At 43.0% G+C, this 19,067-nt stretch overlaps 1 protein-coding gene across 9 annotated transcripts in view; it reads left to right on the top strand.

Annotated features, from left to right (window-relative positions):
* The first annotated feature begins 1,049 nt into the window (after nt 1–1,049).
* Nucleotides 1,050–19,067, top strand: part of celsr1a (cadherin EGF LAG seven-pass G-type receptor 1a) — a 77,336-nt gene continuing 59,318 nt past the window's right edge. For 8 of the 9 annotated variants that reach the window (XM_055055597.1, XM_055055600.1, XM_055055596.1 and 5 more), the window contains exon 1: nt 1,050–4,739. In XM_055055597.1, coding sequence (XP_054911572.1) covers nt 1,241–4,739 — 3,499 coding nt within the window. In that variant the 5' untranslated portion in view covers nt 1,050–1,240. The remainder of the gene's footprint in view (nt 4,740–19,067) is intronic. The other variant, XM_055055598.1, reaches the window with a different exon arrangement.

Raw genomic sequence — 19,067 nt, 5'->3', positions numbered from 1 at the left:
GCAAATTAAGCAGAATGCCCATTATTGAGAAACTTGGCAGAATCACAACTATGCATGATACTATCCAGTGATACAGAAACCACTGTAGGTTTATATTGTCTAAAATCTTTAATAAGAATTCTGAAGTGTGTCAAACTCATCATTTAGAAACCAGCACACCAAATTAAAAAGTAATACAATTCTTTAAAAACTTTATTACTACCATTATATTTTTCAGTTCTTATGAACATACTAAATTATATGAAAGTTTCCATTGGAAAAACCATCACGCAGGATCATTAATTAATGAACATTATTAACAGTGTGATTACAGATAATGTATTTATCAATTCCCTAAAATCTTTCACAATGTAAAATTACTTTCAAATTTGAAATCTCGAGCCTGAGTTGATTTAAAGTGACTGACCAGACTTTGTCTGATCCGCTCCAGTCTTGCGCCTGTTCTAGTGTGTTCATCCAATCATTTCGGATGCAGACGTTTGTGTTTCATCACTTTGGTTCGCAAAGCTTGGATTGTAAACTCTGGCAGATTCCGAGCTGCTTTCCGTGTTATTGCCACTGGACATTTGTTAGTGAAGACGATATACTCTCCGCCGGCAAGTCTCTTTAAACCTAAACCGACTCTTGATAAACTTCTGAGTAATATAATCAGTGAGAATTGAAGTGCTGCTTGGTTCGCTGATGCCTCGGGCCGGCTCTGTGGCTCAGAAGACGCGTACAGCCCTGAACGCGTTTCGGATAGGATACTTTTTCCACTTTTGTATCTGCGTAAAACTTCTGCAAAAGACGCGAACGGAAGACGCGGCGCACAGGATTATTATACGCATTTTTTTTCTTGTGCTCATTGCTCATCCTGCCAGCGGCAAATCTCCATTAGAAAAAGAAAAAGCCCCCCCTCTCCCCTCCCTCTCGGGAACGCGTCCCTGAAGGGGAAACGCAGCAGGTTTATGGAAATAAGTTGAGGAGGAGGAAGCGGGGAGGAGGAGGTAGAGGGACAGGAGGAGGAGGAGGAGGAGGAGATCCACGGAGCCATTTTGTACTCATTTTAAACTCAGTGTGGTTTCACGCAGCCGCCCGCGCGCTCCGGACACGGTGACACCATGGATAGCGAGCGCCTTTTTCTGCGTTAAAACTCCACCATGAGGGCTAAAAGTAAAACGCGGTGCTGGGAGAGGGAGAGCTAATCCGCCTCTGGGGCGCTTTCGGGGGAACCTGACTGGGACCTGGCAGGTATCCGGGCATGGAGCCGGCGATGTGTCGGATTTGGATCTGCGTTCTGCTTGCGGTGCCGCTCGCGGGATGCTTGGAGATGCACCTTTCGGAGACTTCGCAGCCCGGGAGCGTTTTGGCGAACCTGTCCCTGGGACCCGGCTGGACGTACAACATCGACAGGACTTTGTCGCCAGACTTTGTCCAGACGCTTCTCCAAGTCGGGACGCGCAGCGGCGTGATCCGCCTGTCCCGCAGGATCCGGTGCGCGCGCGCGCCGAGGAACCCGGTGCCTGTTTACTTCAGAGCAGTTTCCTCCACGTCCGGGGACGCGACTCTGACGCATTTTAACGTGTTCGTTCACGGACAGAACTGTTTTATCAAGTATAAGAGAAAGACCGAGCCGGACATTCACATTGCGCACGTTTTGAAAGTTAAGCCAGCTTCCTGTTTACTCGCAGGTACATTTTTATTGAATGTAAAGAAACTGATGCCAGCATCCACGCAAAGTGTAGCCTTTTTAAACACTAAATGCGTTGGAAATGACTTTGTCGCGGCGTTCACGCGTGGAGATTTGTTCCTGCTCAACGACTTGTGCCTTGAACACAAAGAAAATGTGGATTTGCACTGCGCCCTGCACGGCTCTCCAGGCAGCAAGCTGTCTGTGCAGCTGAGTTTGACTGTGTCACAACATGGAAGTACCCACAGAAAGTCTGGCAAACTGATCCACAGGGGGAAGCGTCAGGTTAACTCAGGTCCGCGGTTCCAGATCTCCACCTATCAGGTGTCTGTCCCCGAGAACGAGCCCCCATACACCCATGTCATCAACCTAAAAGCAGTTGATCCGGATGATGGAGAGGCAGGGAGGCTGGAGTACAGCATGAAGTCTCCTCAAGACAAGAGGTCTGATGACTGCTTTCGAATCGATGCAAAGACGGGGAGCGTATCGACCATCCAACGACTTGATAGAGAACAAATGGACACGCATGTTTTCTTAGTTTTTGCAACTGACAATGGTACCCCAAAAAGATCGACCAGTTCTATCCTGACCATCACAGTTAGTGACAAAAATGACCACATGCCGGTGTTTGAGCAAAAAAATTACAAAATAAAAATCATGGAGAATGTGGAGGTTGGCTTCGAGGTGAAGACCATACGTGCCACTGATGGTGATGCCCCCTCCAACGCCAATATGGTTTATAGAATTGTCAATGAAGACGATGTCAACTCTGTGTTTGAGATCGACTCCCGGAACGGCCTGGTGAGGATCAGGGAGCGGCCTGACAGGGAGACCCGAGCTCAGTACAAGCTGATCGTTGAGGCTGATGACCAGGGAAAGGACCCTCATCCTCTGACCGCCACTGCCACAGTTCACATCACTGTGGAGGATGAAAATGACAACTATCCCCAGTTTAGCGAGAAGAGGTACGAGGTACAGGTCCCTGAGAACGTAGCTGTCAACACTAAAATTATACAAGTGGAAGCGACTGACAAAGACGAGGGGAATAACGCCAAAGTTCAGTACAGCATCATCAGCGGCAACATTAAAGGCCAGTTCTACATAAACTCCGAAAAGGGTGAGATTAATGTCATCAACCCTCTGGACTATGAGATGAATCGGGAGTATAATCTAAGGATCAAAGCTTACGATGGTGGCAGGCCCCCATTGATGAATAATACTGGAGTGGTAGTGGTGCATGTGGTGGACATCAACGACAATGCTCCTATGTTTGTCAGCACTCCATTCCAGGCCACTGTGTTGGAAAATGTCCCCATCGGCTATTCTGTTATTCACATTCAAGCAATAGACGGCGATTCAGGAGAAAACGCTCGTCTGGACTACCGGCTCACTGACACACCACCTGGTTTCCCGTTCACCATCAACAACAGCACCGGCTGGATTACAGTTGGTGAAGAACTGGACAGGGAGAATACTGACTTCTATACCTTTGGCGTTGTGGCAAGAGATCATGGGAGTCCTGCTATGTCTTCATCATCCTCCGTTAGCATCATGGTGCTGGACGTAAATGATAACGTCCCTGCATTTACTGAAAAGACATACTCTTTAAAGATCAATGAAGACGCCGTTGTGGGGACCAGTGTGCTGACCGTGACAGCTGTGGACAGGGACATTAATAGTGTGGTGACTTATCAGATCTTCAGTGGAAACACCAGAAACCGCTTTTCCATCACCAGCCAGAGTGGTGGGGGCCTCATCACCCTGGCCCTTCCCCTGGACTACAAGCAAGAGCGGCAGTACGTCCTGACGGTCATGGCAAGCGACGGGACACTCCATGACACGGCTCAGATTTTCATCAATGTGTCGGATGCAAATACACACCGGCCTGTTTTTCAGACCAGTGGCAATTTGCAGGTGCTTCTTGGCGAGGAAAAGCCTATAGGCTCTTTTGTGACAATGATCACTGCAACGGATGATGACACGGGGGAGAACGCTCGCATCACGTATGTCATGGAAGATAATGTTCCACAATTTAAGATAGACCCCGATACTGGTGTGATCACAACACAGATGGAGATCGATTATGAACACCAAGCATCCTACACTTTAGCCATCATTGCCAGAGACAATGGCATCCCTCAGAAATCTGATACCACTTATGTGGAGATCAGAATTGAAGATGCTAATGACAATGCTCCTATCTTTAACAAAGATATATACAAGGGGAGTGTATATGAAGATGCACCTATCCAAACCAGTGTTCTCCAGATTGTTGCATCAGACAGAGATTCTGACTCCAATGGAAGGGTAAGTTACACCTTTCAGGGTGGAGAAGATGGAGAGGGCGATTTCACCATTGAAACCTATTCTGGAATAATCCGAACCGCTCGCAAACTGGACCGCGAGAATGTTGCTTTTTACAACCTGAAGGCGCTAGCTGTGGATAGAGGGCTTCCTCCTCAGAAGGCAATTGTTTCTGTTAATATTTCAGTCCTAGACATAAATGACAACGCTCCGGTGTTTGAGAAGGATGAGCTTTTTATTTATGTGGAGGAAAACAGCCAAGTGGGGTCCGTTGTTGCCCAAATCACTGCCACCGACCCAGACGAGGGCTCCAATGCTCAGATCATGTACCAGATTGTGGAAGGAAATATTCCAGAAGTTTTTCAGCTCGACATTTTCAATGGCGACCTCATTGCGCTCACAGACCTGGATTACGAGACCAAGACAGAATACATCATTGTGGTCCAGGCCACCTCAGCCCCATTGGTGAGCCGGGCTACTGTACACATCCGGCTCGTGGACATGAATGACAACATACCTGTATTGCAGAACTTTGAGATCATCTTCAACAACTATGTCACCAACAAGTCCAACAGCTTTCCAACTGGAATTATTGGAAAAGTACCAGCCCATGATCCAGATGTGTCGGATAAGCTGCATTACAAGTTTGAATCTGGAAATGACCTCAATTTGCTTCTGTTGAATGAAGACACTGGGGATCTGAGACTGAGCAGGGATCTGGATAATGACAGGGCTCTGGAAGCCCCCATGACCGTTTCTGTCTCAGGTGAGTAAATGCCTCATTGTTTCAGCTCTAATTCTTGCTGAGAGTACTGCTGATAAAGTTGGGTTTATGTCGGGTCAGCTTTTTCCAAACAATAGTTGAAATGTTAGGTGAAAAACTCTGCAGGGCCAAAACATCACTTTCTGCAGTGGAAAGTTTCAGATGTAGCACTGGGTGCAGGTTCAGTTAAAATCTTGGCTGCAGGTTCTGTGCATGATCCGGTTGTGCTGCTTTCTGGGTGATGAATCCATTGTATGCATGTGGTTGGTTTGGGTAATAAAAAAAGGTGTTATTATCTGGGCACTCTTGTAGCTGAGCTGCTTTGTTGTTGAAAGAAGGAGCTCAGATGTGCCTCGGATTTATTTCCCTCATTTTTTGGTCTTCTGCAGAAGTACTGCAGGTGGGGGTGGGGGGTTTAATGGGCATCTTGTGGCAAGATGTTCACAGATGCAACAAAGGCCTTGCCTTGCATACTTTCTTGAACTTAGTGCCTGGATTGTTGAGCAAAAAGTTGAAAGAAATGTCTGGTACATGAGTTTTGATCTTCAGGCATTCTTCCTGCAAGGTCATGTAGAAAGAATTTACTCTTAAGTATCTTTTTTTTCGAAGACAGAAGCAGACTTTGTTCTTTAAAGTTAAAGATTAGTGAGATGCTGGTATTTGGGCGATCTTACTTTAACCAGCCGGACTCACTTATGGAAGAAAATCTTTAACATTAATAAAGCAGATACATAGAGTAGCTAACCTGTCACCTACTGGCAGCTGATGGCTTTAACATCCCCCTTTTTTCTTTTCTTCTATTTTCTCACTCTCCTTCTTTAACCTTGACTTGCTCTCACGCAGCACTTTAAGTCCAGAAATAGGCAAACAATTCAACACAACTAAAGCTGTTCATTCATCCTTCTCTCACTGTGCCACCCTGTCATGTTTCTAAGGACAGGAATACCAGTATGTTAAACGCGTATAATAAACTGAGGAACTGCTCCAGTCCAGCCTGTGTTACATTTTCTAAAGCTAGAAATGTGTCGGCAGATATTTTCTCCTGGTTTTCCATATCTAGGTTTGGGCCAAAACCATTGGCATAATAATGAACTGACCCCGTAGACCATTTTGCAACTTTCAATCGAGGTTAACTCTTTTTTTTTTTTTTTTTTTTTTTTTTTTGTCTAACGGTAATTTTTCTGATTAACCCACACTTTGTTTCTGTCTTAGGATAAAAGGTAGATTGGCTCTCTTTCTGAGTGCTTTATGGCAGTTGACCCTCAGAGCATCCTTGGCAAGCCACTCACCAGGTTATAAGCCTTATAGCCCTCATTCGGGGCCTCCTCATTCATGCTTGTCAATAACCAGCCGACGAGCTTTGCTGTATCCTTGACAACAGGGACCTCTTGATTGTCCCTATGCGGGGGCTTGAACCGCTTTGCTGTATCACCTCTTTAGAAACAAGCATGTGCTTCTGCACAATTTAACAGATGTGCATGAGACACTAAGGAGATATACTAAAGTTCATTTTTTTTAGGGTTCATGCTGATGTCAAGTGCTTAGTAACTATTACTTGATGCTTTGACCTTTTGACCCTGGTGTCGAGGGAGAGGGAAGCCCAAGGGGACTTTTATGCAATCAGGATTTTAACAAGCTCTAAGAGACGAGACACCAAATGTGTTCTGAAATCTTTTGAGTTGAGTTTCTTCTAGCTACTTTGGTCAATAAGTACATTGTTGTTTCCTCCTAGTTATTGTTTTGACCTTTTCTTCGCCACTGCTTTCCTCAACCTTCATGCTTAAAGCCTGCCTAGATAGTGAAAAGTCTCGGTTTTTATGCCTGCAATTGGGAGAAGGGAGCATTGATTATTATTTTTTCTTTCTGTTTCAAGAAGACTATCTGCCACTGGAAATTTAGCATGGCTGTCTTTAAACGCATGCAAAAAAAATACTTTGCAGAGGCTTTTATCATTGTGAATACCAGGCCTGAGAACATTTTTCTAGCCTTCCCCGAAACACAAGACAGCCCTGATAACTGTAAGATTCTCTTGTTTGATAGCCACAACACTGCTCCATCAATGTGTGTGTGTGTGTGTGTGTGTGTGTGCGTGTGTGTGTGTGTGTGTGTGTGTGTGCAAGATGGTAGCTCAGCGCTTTAGTGGTTAACGGCTGTGTGTAGGAACACACCCTGCTTACCCCGCTTGTCATATTTCACTTAAAACCTCTGGGGTTTTCTCTGTTCACTGATAGATGGGTATCAGACACTTTCAGAGCATTTTCTGCGTTCTATGCTGATGAACCAGCTGAAGCTGTGATTTTAAGTTGAATTTAAGTGTAAAAAAAAATCGTAGTCATCAAAATGACCTCTTGACCTCACCTACACTAACAATTTGTCCCCAAGGTGGGCCTTACTTTAAACAAAATAATCTGTAAGAGTTGAGGCCAGATTTTGATCTCCCTCTGTTTATTTAATCCCTCTTTGACTCAGTAATTAGGTCTGATGAGGTATTGATCTCGTATTGGAACCCTTCAGACTAATGTGTTTCTCTTTAGGAAGCATCCTGGATTGATGGGAATGATGAGGGCTACTATGGAAGCATGTCCAAACAGGCTTTAGGTGGAGTTTTATCAGAAACGCCGCATTGGGAGATTGTTACTTAAACGATTAGGAATGACTGATGCTATGTAGCCTTTTTCCACCCGCTCTGATCTCTCCTTTTGCCTCCCCTCCAGAAGACGACACGGCATGATGCTACACGCACTCATACACCCCACCGCTCCGCTCCCCAGGCCTCCCCTCTCTTTTCCCCATGGGGCGTTTTTTTTATTGAGCTTCTCAACCTTTGAGTTTGCTTCTTAATCCCATTGGAGGAGCTGCATAGCTCAGCTTTTTCAAATTTCTTTTCACCACCCGACCCCAAGCAGCACTTTCTCTGCCGGCTCCCAATCCCTCCTTTCTCAAAATGCATAATTAGATTTTCACAGAGACAAGGAACTTTAAGCTTGTTTCAAATTCAAGCCAAGAAAAACACTGTTTTCCTTGAGCACACCCAGTTTTCACCAACTCTGGGAAGCATCACAGCTTTTTACACCAACAGATGAGTCTCTCTTTGCTGTTTGGTCTCGACTATGTTTGGTACTTTGAGTTAATTTTATGTTTTTATTCAAACTTTAGACCTGCTAAAAAAAACATCCACTGTTTAAAGTGACTTGAAAAAACATTGGTAGCCTTTAAATCTTTTCAAACTTCATCACATTTCACCCAAAAGGAGAAATATGTGTTTCAAAGAGTTCTGGGAAAAAAAAAATCTAAAAGTGATGTAAATTTGCATTCGACCTCCTTATGCACTGCTTTGTAGAACTAATTAAAACTATTAGTGACTTTACACACATATCAATTTCCATGTAGATCTTAACCTGCCTCACCAGAATGCTTTCTTTGACATGCTTGCTGAGTCCCCAGCACTTTTTCCTTCCTCTTGTTTGTGTCTGACACACCATGGCCCCTGATTTGTGACCCTTCATGTTGAGATAGCAACGTGGTGAGAGTGCGTCAGGGAACTGTCAGAAGACTTCTCTTCATTAATTTACTGTACATTGAACTGCATATTTATGGCTACGATCAGGGAGTTATGAAACAGTTGAGTTATTGGCCTTCGCAGGAAAAGACACGTTAATCCTCGCATGAGTCAAAGAACAGAGATTAGCTTCCAGGGCTTCCCTTTTACTGATGGGCGAAAGAGGTTCACAGACAGTGGGAACCTCTTACTTTTGATGGCTTAACATGTGTAGTAACAGGTATTACTGTAGGTGATCACGTTCATCCTGTAGCTATTCCCGCCTCCTCCCCTTTCTCTTTCTGGCTTTACGTTTTTTTTCCCATGTCATTCCCAATATTTCCTTTCAGTGTCCCGGGAAACTTCCCACTCGGTCGTCATGCATCAGCTGGAGCTTGTTGTTCCCCTCCCATGTGTGGCTGCCAAGGCCAAACATGTGCTAAAGGTGATACGAGCCAATTTGATTACAGCTCACATTAGTTTATTATAAAGGCCGCCTGATGTTGGCGCTTCGCCTTCGATCCTTCGTTTTCCGAAGCAGCTTTATCCTGTTACGGATCACGAGGGGCTGGAGCCTCTCCCAGCTGTCGCTGGGTGAGAAGTGGGGTCGACCCTGGACAGGTCACCAGCTGATCACTGAGTGAATTGTTTTAAAAACTCTACATCTGGCTCACAATGTATCCTGATCATTTTTTTTTTTGTTTGCCACCAACGAGACCAGTAAGAACAAACTCCTCTAAAACTCCTCTTGGCACAGAGACTCCTCTGTCTCTGTGCCAAGAGGACTGATTTAAATGGTCAAATTACTTCCTCAGGTTTTCATTGAGGTATTTAGAAGTCTGTCGGTAAACAATAAGATCAGCTCTGCTGCATCAAGAAATTATCTAAAATCACGTTGGAACAAATAGGCCTTACTGATATTTGTCTCCATTTTTCTCTCCAAAATAGCTTAATTGTACTGTGGCTGGATGGAAAGTGTCTGTGAAATTCAATTTAGAGATTTTATGACAGATTCTTTGCTCGATTAAGGTCGGGGCTTTGATTGAGCCATTTTGTTTTTTAGCCCTGGCTGTATAATGGAGGTTGTTTTGCTGGTGAAAGTTGAACCTGCGGCCCAGCTTCAAGCCTTTTGAAGTTTCTAACATGTCGGCCAATATTTATTTTTATCCTCCTTCTGATCTGCGTGGTGAGTTTTGGGCAAAATTGGTTGTTTAAGAAGAAAAGGAATGGAGAATGTCCATTGAAAAATAGTCTAAAAGTATATTAAGCAGATTTTTAAGTGACCGTTGGTATCACTTGACATTGTTTCCTTCCAAAAGATATTCAAATCATTTATACCAAAAGCCTCTCTTAAAACATCCTCTAAATTCTTCAAAGACGAATCACTTTGAATGAAAATATCAGTTAAATTTGTGTAATTTAACAGACAGTCACACACCTAAAAGCTGTGTCACATGTTGCCTTGGCTTCTCACAGCAGCTGATCCCATTAAAGCTGAAAAGACGCCGTCTGGAGAGGTAAACGAAACAGGAAAGAGACACAATAGCTCATTCTATCTCGGCTTAAAAAAATGTGCTAATACAAAGTTTTACTTTTTTCCTGTTCTTTGTCGTTTATCTCCGTTTTCCTTGTTCAATAAGATCAATTCACTCATAACTTGTGCTTTATTTACATTTACTGCTTATGTCTGTCCGTGGGAAGAGTTTATGTTTCGCTCTGGAGTCCAACTCCAATCTGGTTGGAGATTGGAGTTGGAAGTGTTACTACTAGAGGATCGGTGGTGGTTACAGGCCAGAGAGTCCTGAGGTCTATAAGGATCTGAGGACATTTGCTCCTGGGGCTTTGAGAAGTATTGTGGACACACTGAGCTGTATGAGGTAGTTTTTTTTTTTTTTTTTGCGTTCAATATAAAGACAAGACTATCTATCCTTCCTGACTTCTGTGCTGAAATGTGAAAATCTGACCACTTTTTTTGCCGTTGCTTGAGTCATTTTTCCGCCACCGTTTCGCTCTTAATCCGCGTGCACCTTTCTCGACATCGGTGCTTTGCTTGGAGCCCGGATGTGCGCTTCTGGTTCTGGCTGGAAAGTGAGCCGCAGAGCGCGCCGTCTTCCCTTCATCTGCCGTGTTTGCTGCCGGGATTTCAGAGTCGGCTTGTTTGTCTGCAAACACCTCCACCTGCAGCTCGGGTTAAACGGAGTTAAAGACGAGGAAACACGTGACCGGCTTTGTTTTCTGGGCTTCATTTTATCACACAGTTTTCTTGTTAGTTGAATGTCTGAGCTTCTTTTTTCCCCAAGTGGAACGATGACTTCAAAACTTGATAAAAACAAAACTTGAGAGCATAAAGAATTTAGTAGGGTGTTCTTTCTCCAATTAAGAACATAAAATGGACTTACAGACTGATGGGCACTTGATTACTTAATTTGTATGCATTAATTCAAAACTTCATATGCATATTTTTGATTTCCACAATGAGTGTTTTACCCTCGTCATGCTGTGAGACTGATTTAACCAACTTCAGCAGGTTTTAGGGTGAGGTTGGTGGGTTGGGGGAGGTCGTCTGTGATTGTAACCAGACACACCTCTCTCTCTCCTCCTCTGTCATTCTCCCACTCAGACAGCACAGTGCTCGTTATTGTCCCTCTCAGCGGGGGGTCAAGAGGAGCTTTGCTGCCCGCCAACGGCTCACCAGTGTGACATTACATGCGTCACGAAGTGCAGTGACCAGCTGCTGGAATGTTAAGTGGCGGCGACGTACACGTTTCGGATCCTACTATTAGTGCAATGGAGTTCTACTTCTGTCTCAAAAGGAAGACGCTATTGTTTAATGTCCAGGATTTAAGTACATCCCACAATTGCTTGAAGGTTTCAAAGCAGCTTAGCTTGCAACAGTCGGCGTTTTCCCTCTAAAAACACACATCTTCGGCTTCTTGACGCTGCAAGTTTTAGTTTGTGGATCTGGAAATAGCAAACACCTTTTCTGCAGGCTACTGCCCAACACTTGGAAAGTGTAGTTTTAACACTATCGTCTCCCTACCAGTACGACTTGGTTTTAGCGCTGATAATACAAGTACTAGGATGAAATGTCAAACGCCTTAAATGGATTGAATTCACGGGCACAAACAGGCCGATATCTGTTCCATTGCTTAATCCAGAGCTTCAACTACAACACGAAATTCAATGCAGAGGGATATTATAGGACTGATCAACATTGGTTCTGGTAGAAGCAATTATTATTTAAGGCATTCCAACATCATGGAACTGTACTGAAAATCCTTTGTGTTGTAGTTGGCTGAGAACATTTCTTTCATCCGCTGCTCGCCGTAATTGTGTACGTGTGAAAGCAAATCCTTAATTGGTGCTTCAACACTGATCCCTTAAGAGTTGATATTGGAGTCCACAGCTGGACTCGGTGCCAGATTGTGCTTTGAGACGTCTCAGTTTTAGTCCTTTCCGCCTGGAGACAAGTGTGATCTTGACAGTTAGTAGCTTGGGTGTAAGGGTGTGTGTGTGAACCTGTTGATGAAAGCTTCGTACCTAAACTGTTGACACTTTTTATGGAAACTAACACCGTCAGGCTGGAAATTTCTGCCTCAAAAAAAAAACCTAAAAAATCTTCAACTGAATTGGTAATAACTTCTTAACGTTGTCTTTTTATGTTCTTTAAAGAATCTACTTACAATAGAAATGTACTTCTGTTTTCTTAAGCAGGTTGTCAGTTTCCATAACAACCGTGTCCAAACTGCACCATATTCAGAAATGTTTTCATCCTCGTCGTAACATAAACAGTGGCCCAAATTACAATGATTACTGTTCTTTTTTGTTGGGAAACAATAATTCACATTTTGAGTGCAAAACTAAAACAAAACAAAAAACCCAGAAACATTTTGGGTACACAAAAACAGCAAAATGTTTTATTCCGATTCTATGTTTTATTTTTAACATCGATTCAGTGCCAGTTTGACATAAAACATGCATTACACAGAACTCAAATTACCACTGCTCTTGCTCAGGGGCACGTTGGCTGTCACAGGAGGATCTGAACCCCGACGTAAGCCTTGCTCCATCACTGTCGGTGTGGGTATCGCCTTTCAGGCCCCCCGACGACCTTTGACCGTGCCTCTGACTTTACAAGTTGAAGTGCAGTGATACATGCGCACACTCGCACGCACCGAGACTGCGCACATGCGAGCAGATCCAAGAACTGACTCTGGCCGATGGACCAATTAGTCCAGCAGCAGAACTATACATCGTACACTCAGAGTGAGAGTATCGCAGTGGTTAGAAGGCAACGCAGCTTACTCCACACCATGGGTCACACTTTGGCTCCTACAGGCAGATTGGCTTAGGCCTTTAAGCATTTCAAAGGAACAGACTAAGACGTGCGGATTGAAGCTTTGTGTGTTTCCTCCAGCAGCCTCGGGTCATGTCTTTTGACAGAGAGCGAGTGAGGGAGAGATGAAGACTGAGGGAGTTTGGTTAGGCCTTTTGATGACATGTCAAGATTCTCCCTTGAACCAAGACGTCCTCTTGTTACATTTTGGATAGGGTGACTAGCTCGCGTACTCAGTCCCACCCAGCAGACCGCTCAGACGCATTTGCACTTACACAAAACACTGGTACCTGTCTTCATGCACCTCGAGATCCAGATCACAAAGCTGCTAGCTGTGGGCTTTACAGCCGTTGACCTTTTCCCCTGGAGTGTTAAGGGCAAATTTCACACAAAGATCGCTTCCACCTTTTATTTGGGGGACAGAAGCTGCTTTGCTCTTCCAAACTGTCTCTCGTTACTAGTATAAGGTGCTTCGTCCTTCAGGAGTTTTTTTCTTGTTTGTTTTTTCAAAGCAAATGGCAGTGCCTCAAAAAAAAAAAAACAGCCAAAGGTTTTCAGAGATTCTCTTGTTGGGTTTTCTTATTTTCTAAGAACAAATCAAATTGTTTCTTTTTTGCTCCATAAGAGCAAGTTTTTAGTACTTTTATTCTTCTTCAGAACTATGTTAACGCTGCTGACTAGATTGGATCTTTGGGTAAGAAAATGATCCCACCAAAAGCATGTAACCTGCTCTCCTATTCTTAGCATAAAAGCAACAGAAAACTTTTTCAGTGCACAGCTGGTTGTTTTCGGCTGACTTTGTGGAGCTCCATTTATAAACAGTTCATTGAATGTTCCCAGGTGGCGCTTATAAATCCTGCCGGCGACCGGACATACGGCTGCCGTTTAAATTACTATTTGATAATCCAGATGAGAGGTTGGAGGTGTTGAGAAGAGCATGCACAGTCACAGGCTGATGCCATCATACGTGAAGCTAAACTGAATCCCCGCCGTGTAACTTTAGTCTTAAAAAAAAAGAAGGAAGACCAAAAACCTACTGCGATATCTTTAGCTCTTTGGGAAACCCAACCAGTTTTTTACTGGTTGGGTTTATAGGCTCTCTTAACAGAAACAGCCCCAGCATCAGCTTTGCTCTTACACCCACAGTCGTGTTGGAAAAACCCTGTCAGAAATGTGTATTAGATTTGCAGTAGCATTCCTGACGCCCCGTTGACAATGTAGGACAAGAAACCACAAAGCATGCCTCTGTCTTTGTCTCATGTGATGTTTGGAAATAAGGTCCTTGCTGCCGTCTACCTTTGGCAGCGCCTTTATCGAATTACATCTTGGATGACACAGAGGAGTGGGTGTTTTGAACATAATTTTTCTTTGCTTTAATTTGATGCACAGGACCTGTCCGTGTTGCCGGCAACATCCAAATAACAGGCGAGAGACTTTCTTTTTTCATTCAATCGCTGATTATTCGCCAAAGCCTCTGCTCTAAGTCCTGGCACAATTAAGATTCTGTTGTCAAGGTAGAAAAGTATAGACTAAAACAGAGTTTGGTGATATTTACGTGTCGCTTCTAAAGAGCGTGTATCCATCATGTGTTGTCTCTTTTCTGTGTCTGCGTTTTGTCAGACCCGGTATTGTGCTGCACATCCCAGCTTCTTGACCTCAGGTTAAGATCATTTAACATGTCAAGCAGAGTTGCTGAGGTCGTCGTATTTCTTGAACGTATTTACAGCTTGTTATGTCACAACCACAAAATTTCAATGTGTCTTTAGTGGGTTTTTATGTGATTGACAAACATGAATTACTGTCATTTGAATTCAGTAACCTATCATTTTAAAACCCTATAAAGCTAAAGAAAGCTTATTAGTTTTAGAAGACACTTGATTGGGGTGAACAGTATGAATTCAGCTGTTCTGTGGAGGTCTTAGGTTTTTCTTAAAAAGAGAACAAACGGCGTTGTGAAGACCAAAGTCAGAGGAAGTTATCGACGAGTTTGAAGCGGCGGTACAACATTTGAATGTTGGTCTCAGTCACGATTTGGCTGAAAGCAAAGCAGAGGAAACGGAAAAAAAATGCTCGAGTGACATTAGACCAATATTGCTCTTTTTTCCCCTTCATGCAAAACGCAAAGTGTAGCAGAATATTAACAGCGCCCAACACCCAGAACAGGCCATCCCTGTTGTGAATCATGGCGGTGGCAGCACCCGGTAGCAGGTACAGAAAGGCAGGTTAGAGTTGAGGGGAAGGTCGGTGGATGACGCCAAGGAATTTAGATGAAGCAGAAATTGGTGTTAGAACAATCCAGGCAAAGTCTAGACGTAAATCCAGTTGAGAATAAAGTTATTCCCACTATTCGAATAGGGAACAGGTGAGCTAATTTGTAAAAAGAGTAGATATAAATCTCATTCTCCTCATGGGGATATACCCCACCCTCAGGCTGTAACTGCAACAAGATGCTTCCATAACAAATTAATGTATACAAATCTACATACTCCCTTTTTAGATTTTTATTTGTTAAATTGTTGCAGACATGGCTTTATTCATTTCCAACAATGTTATGTTATGCTATTTTATGTTTCTACACCTTTTGACATATTTTCTTAATGGGTGAGTCATTTAAATCGGAACCTCAGCAAACTGGTTAATGGTTAGGCCAAAATCATTTGCACATAGCAGTAATCATTTACACCCTGGTGTCTCCTGTATGAGGAAATGCAGGCTGCGTTGTGTGTGCCAGGTAGAGAGAGAGGTGTTGAAGCCAAGACTGATAGAGAATTCACACTAAAGTCTCATGGACCACACCCAGAGCTTCATAGAAAACAAAAGGGCCCGGTTCTCACATCCAGGAGCCTGAGCTTCATCTGCATTATACGTCCCCCCTCTGCGATCAGTCACTGTATGCGGGAATACCGCTGCTTGATGTGGCACCATGAGTGTGTTTGCCTTTTACTGCTGATTGGGCATATTGTGAGTTCCTACAGAGAGTCGTATAGAGGATGTTGGTGTTTGCTCAGAGCCACACTGGTTAGCACGGAAGCATGAAAAACATTTAATTCAAGACTCCTCAGTGTGAGTGAGAAACCGCTTTATGGTTTCGATTGTTTTGTACGCTCCTTTTGGGAGCAAGAAATGAAGCCGTGTGCCACAGGACGTATAGTACCAGTAATGTGCGTTTCGTTTGGTTTCTGTTTTTACCATTTAAAGTCATTTTCTTGATCACACTGTTAAGAAAAGGTGGCTTGGTGATTTCAGTGATTGGTATCCATTGACCAGTTGAAGGTGGCTTAGACTCCAGAGTCAATCATCCCAAACAGGAATTAGAAACAAAATGAACAGAAGCCATAATGCAAAGTTCTTAGGAAAGGCGGTACAATTACCTAAATTATTCTGAAGATGTGGGTATTTTACGCAAGGAGACGCTCAACTATAATTCAAAATGAAGAGTTATCCCATAGTTTCTTTGTATGTATGCAAAATAGTCACCAGTGGTGTGTGATTCTCTCTTGGTTTAATTCTGCTTTTAAGCATCGCTGCTATTGAATAACTAATCATAGCTGAAATCCAGCGAAGTGTTTTGTCTTGATGGACTTCATTTAAGATTGTCCAGTATGTGTCAAGATGGCGGTGTGAAATCTGTGGACCGGTTGGTCACATGGAAAGATTGTCATCACTACATTACATCTTCGAGTTACCAAGGCTGCTAACACACATCAGGAGCTCTAAGGTGGATCTTATCAAGTGCCAAGACAGTTTTATTTGTAGCAGCCATGCTATTGAATAGAACAGGTTCAAATACTGTTATTGGGTCTTATAATTTGGAACAATGACTGACCAGAATCCACTAATGTGTCATGCAGTAGAAAATTATTGGAGTGTAGTTGTTGACACAATCTTTTTCATGTCATTGGGACTTTGGATACTTTGCTCGTTAGCTCAGGAGGTGTGACAGTGACAGGTTAACTTCAACCCCCCTAACCCGCCTCAGTGCTTTCAAAAAACACACCAACAGTAACTGTTTTTTCCATCAACAAAATTTTTTTTGCGCATTTTTAAATAAATCAGACAAAGTTGGAAAAGTCTGGATTTTTGCTCAGTTTTCGAAGGTTGGTGTTTCTGTGATCTTGGTTCTCAGCAGTACATCTGATTCTGAATGTGTGTTATGTACTACACTTGTGTACAGCTGAGATACCCAGAGGCTCAGCCAGAATACTTTCTAAGCTCAGTCATGAGAAAGATGTTTGGAATGAGTCGGTTCAGCTCCACATTTCAGTGCTCAAAGATTTGCTGCTGATCCCGGGCGGACAGCTGCCGGTCATATCTGACACACTCTCAGTTGGCCCTCAAACACAACCACCGCCGAGCCTTTACGCTCATCTTTAAGAAGAGAGTTAGCAGTCCAGGGTGTCCAGTTGTTACGGAAGCTTGGAGGACAAATTCTCTAATATGTAAAACGTTTCCCAGAAACACAGTGGTTCTTTTGTTAGTTTGTCATTAATGCAAATACTGAAAGGAAGACTTGTGGACAAGCCAATGATGCCATTGGTTGTTTGAACCCGTTTCATGCGTTCGTATATCAAAGGGAAACATTTACTAGCACGGGTTGCAGTCTTTAGTTAAAAACACATATCAAGGAATGCGACTAAGCAGTTAATTTTGAACTGGTTGGGAGCCATACTGGATTAAAGGTCAGAGTTGTCAGCCTGCATGCACAAATGAAAGCTGCAGATCTGCTTGCGTTGGTTTAAAAGGTACTTCTTGGCTAGAAAAGTCCAAAAAGTAGTGATTTGAGGTCTCAGTGTGACAAATGTTGTATTGAGGAGATATAATAAATTCTTTAGAGTTTTGTATCTAGGTATTAAGCATAATTAAAGGAAAGTGGATCATGTGGTAATTACTGCCACTTTTTTTCTGAAATTACTTTTTCTTTTCATTTTTAAATGATAGAAATTGGATCAAAAGTCATGTAATATCTTATTTGTGGAAAAAATACTGGCCGAAGGGAGGCTGTTTAGGATTAACGGTTAAACAAACTCTTTTAGAATCGAAATAGCTTTAGGTATAACACAAAGCAATAATTGATCGGTTAAGCCGCCACACATTCCCTCCACACTGTGTGTCCTGAGAACATGCTGACATCAATCAAGCCCTCTGAGACAGACTTTATAAGACGAGAGCGGAGTGGTGTGGTTAGTCGTTGCGGTTTTGCTCCAGGGGAGCCGCTGGTTTGCACCTGCACTGAGCTGATCATCATTTGCCACACATATCCATGCATAACGTACTGACTGGAGCAGCCACCCATCCACACACGCTTCTCAGTCAGGGGAAGACGGAGCGCTGCAGGGCCGATAACGTGGAAATGCCCTGTTATTACAAAAGCGATGACAGCCGCTTTGGGCTTGTATCACACTGGCATACATACCTGTGGACCTGCGTAAGCAGAGGTGTCTCGTGTTGTGCTGTATTACAGTGAAACATCAAAATGTTCGACACTTTTTCATTCACACATTGAGAACCGTATAATATACACTTTGTCTTGCACCAGCCTGTAAAACTTACTGAAAACGAAGGAAACATTTCCAAAAAACAAAGAACACAAAAACTTTAAACTATTCCAAACTATTCTAAACGTAAATAAAAGCAACATAAGCATTCGTTACTTTTGTTGAAAATTAACCAAGACACCAAAACTGAATATCATAGTAGTTGTTTTGACAGTAAAATGTTTTAAATGTAGAAAAAAAATGTATGTTATCACATTGTTTGGTTATTTTTTATTTTTTCATTTTTAGTGTGCTTCTGAAAAACCTAACAGCCCTTAAAGGCCTTCAATAAAAAAAATGCAGCTAAAGTTAGAGTCCAAAAATCTAATTACAAGATCCTTAAAAAAAAGACAAATTTTCAGTATTTCCTTCATAACTGGTTTGAGATGAAAAATGCAAAAATATTTTACTGTCCCAGCCACACTTATTTGGCATTGAACTGATATTTACATGTATGAATTTGACCTTTTTGTCTCGTCCAGTACCTCGATGAAACTTTTCTTGTGAATGACTACATAAGTAAACTGAACTGGAGAACTATACTGAAACATTTGCATTATAAATGTTGGGAGTAGACCCTTCTTCCTCCTTGGAAAAGACGCCACAGACCACCTAGATGTAGAAGCTGATTTGAGTGTGTAGCTGCTGAAAAATGGTCCACGACAAACAGGCTAATGGCCCTTGTTTGTGCCTCATTACGAGTTCACGTTTTAGACAAACCAGGTATCAAATGTCGGTATTCCAGTCAAGGCCGCGGGAATGATTTCACCTCGGAGCGGGATCGAGAAACATTCTCATAATTAGTACCTATTTTCCTGCTTGTCAGAATGTGCATGTGCAGTCTTGCACACAAACATGCTTATCTTTGTGTGTGTTTGGCTGTGGATAAAACAGCTTAACTTGCATTCTCAGACTTCTCAAAA

This window comes from Poeciliopsis prolifica, unplaced genomic scaffold (assembly GCF_027474105.1).
Source record: "Poeciliopsis prolifica strain line A6 unplaced genomic scaffold, Auburn_PproV2 SCAFFOLD042, whole genome shotgun sequence".
NCBI classification, from domain to species: domain Eukaryota; kingdom Metazoa; phylum Chordata; class Actinopteri; order Cyprinodontiformes; family Poeciliidae; genus Poeciliopsis; species Poeciliopsis prolifica.
The sequence above is the reverse complement of the archived record's forward strand: the minus strand, read 5'-3'. Positions and strand labels throughout refer to the sequence as shown.